At 39.4% G+C, this 2083-nt stretch overlaps 1 protein-coding gene across 1 annotated transcript in view; it reads left to right on the forward strand.

Annotated features, from left to right (window-relative positions):
- LOC108904596 (GILT-like protein 1) overlaps window positions 1-1028 on the forward strand; it is a 20024-nt gene extending 18996 nt beyond the window's left edge. The window contains exon 4 of the mRNA XM_023455034.1: window positions 458-1028. Coding sequence (XP_023310802.1) covers window positions 458-723 — 266 coding nt within the window. The 3' untranslated portion in view covers window positions 724-1028. The remainder of the gene's footprint in view (window positions 1-457) is intronic.
- Window positions 1029-2083: the final 1055 nt, after the last annotated feature.

Consider the following 2083-nt stretch of genomic DNA (forward strand, 5'->3'; position numbering starts at 1 on the left):
CCCTCCCGCGCTAGCCTAAGGGCCACCTTAGCAAAGCGCATCCCAGGCTGCATAGCCGCACTACCCTACCCAACCATACCACACATAAACATGACACTACCCCCGGGGTTTACACAGACGAGCCGGCGAAGCAAGAAGAGCGCCAGAAGAAAGGGCCCTAGCCGGCGGGGCCCAGCCAGGACAAAAGGAGGTCCCACAAAGCGCCTACACCGGCCGCATTTGCGGTCGGGGTAGACGACGGATGGGGCCCACCTACGAAGGCTGTCCAGGCCTACACGAGATGAGGCAGGATAAAGAGGGATAATCCCCCTCGATCCCAAATCATTGAGGCCAATTTCTAGCCATAGAATAATGGCGACCACCTAGTGACGTCAGTTAGAGTGGTTTACCGCATCATAGAGAGGCAAAATCCACCCCGTATAGTGTCAGTTTAAAAGAATTAAAAAATAACGATTATTTTTCCTTCCAGGGTCGAACCAGCTGGCGCTTTTCGGGAAAATAACGGACGATCTGCAGAAACCTTTGAAGGGGGTGCCGACCATAGTATTCAACGACGTGTATAAGGCGGAGGACAACTCCCTGGCCCAGTCGAACTTCGTGAAGGCCCTTTGCCAGTACATCGTGGGCGCCAAACCAGAGGAATGCTCGAAGAACGGCGCGGGGAGCCTGAGCATCAGCCTGGCTTGTTTGGTTCTGGCCTTGGTGTTCTCCCGCTCCTTCTAAGCGCGTACTCGCGTTCAAAATGTTCTTAAGCAATCTCCTCTCGACCAAATCTCGATCGAACCAAGTACCTTTAAACTAGCCTTCGTTGTACATACGTCTTAGTGTCTCACCATGCCTTATCGCGCATAAAATATATTATATATACAGTATTTACTTAAAACGTCTACACTTTTTTAATGTTATTGCCATTGTAAGCGAAGTAGACGTTACACTTCTATTTTTACTCAAATTGTTGCCGGGTGTGTGTTAGATTTTTAATTGTACCTAATGTGATTTTTTTAAATAAAGTTAACTTTTTTTGGCCAGGGCGTCGTTTCATTGGGTTGTCAGTGTACTCCAGTCGGATTAGATCATGAAACATGAAAACGGGGAACCAATAGAGATTTTCTGGCACACTTAAATGTTACAGCAAATTTCATGTATTACCTTTCGAAAAATACTTAGTAGGCGAAAACCCAAGTGATTCCCCAGCAAACTCGTGAAAAATAAATAGAAACAACAACAATTGTTTTATTTATTTTTTTATTGTTTTTTAAATAATGATGGAATCGTCTTACTCTCAATATAATCCAGACGGTATCTGTTTCAAAAAGCCATATTTGGGTGAATCGTATATCCACGGAGATTTTTGGCTTTTTGGCTTTCAAATATCACTAGAAATGAAAGTTTTTCTATGCGCATAAAAAAAACGTGGGCTTAACTTTTGACGGCACAATATGTTAAAAAATTTCGAAAAATGTCATATTTTTCTTCCTATTTAATCATGAATCTTTTCAAGAGTTGAATGTAGGCGAAAATGGAGGAGGAAAAAAATATTTGCACTTAATTTTTTTACGAAACATGTCTAGTTACAAATTTAAAAATTCGCAAAAATGGGGTTAAAAAACAATACTTTTTAGGGAATTTTTTTGGGGTATTTTAAAAGGGTATAAGACCTTCATACTTGACTCAAGAAAACTTCATGTTATGTAGAATTATCACACAAAATTTCAGCAAAATCGGTTCTATAGATTTTGCATAATAATTTTGCAATCCAGATTTTGAAAAAAAAATTGCAAATTTTCAAAATTTTGTACAGCAAAAACCAAGGCCCTTAGATACTTGAAAATTTAATCACATATAGAAAGGCTCTCAAGCTTTCAAACGTTTTTTGAAAAATTCCAATCCGTCAATTAGGAGAGCTCTGGCGCTTGTTTAAACATTGGTCGAATTTTTGTACTTATAAACAATTAGAATAACTTTGTGAATATTCAATAAAATCAAATTTTTTAAAGCAGGTTTTAAATGTTCTTGGAAAGACGCTTCTTTAAAAAAAAACAGATCGATTGATCAATTAGTTACATAGTTATAGCCGTTCAAA

The sequence above is a fragment of the Anoplophora glabripennis genome, unplaced genomic scaffold (genome assembly GCF_000390285.2).
Source record: "Anoplophora glabripennis isolate ALB-LARVAE unplaced genomic scaffold, Agla_2.0 scaffold294, whole genome shotgun sequence".
Taxonomy (NCBI): Eukaryota; Metazoa; Arthropoda; class Insecta; order Coleoptera; family Cerambycidae; genus Anoplophora; species Anoplophora glabripennis.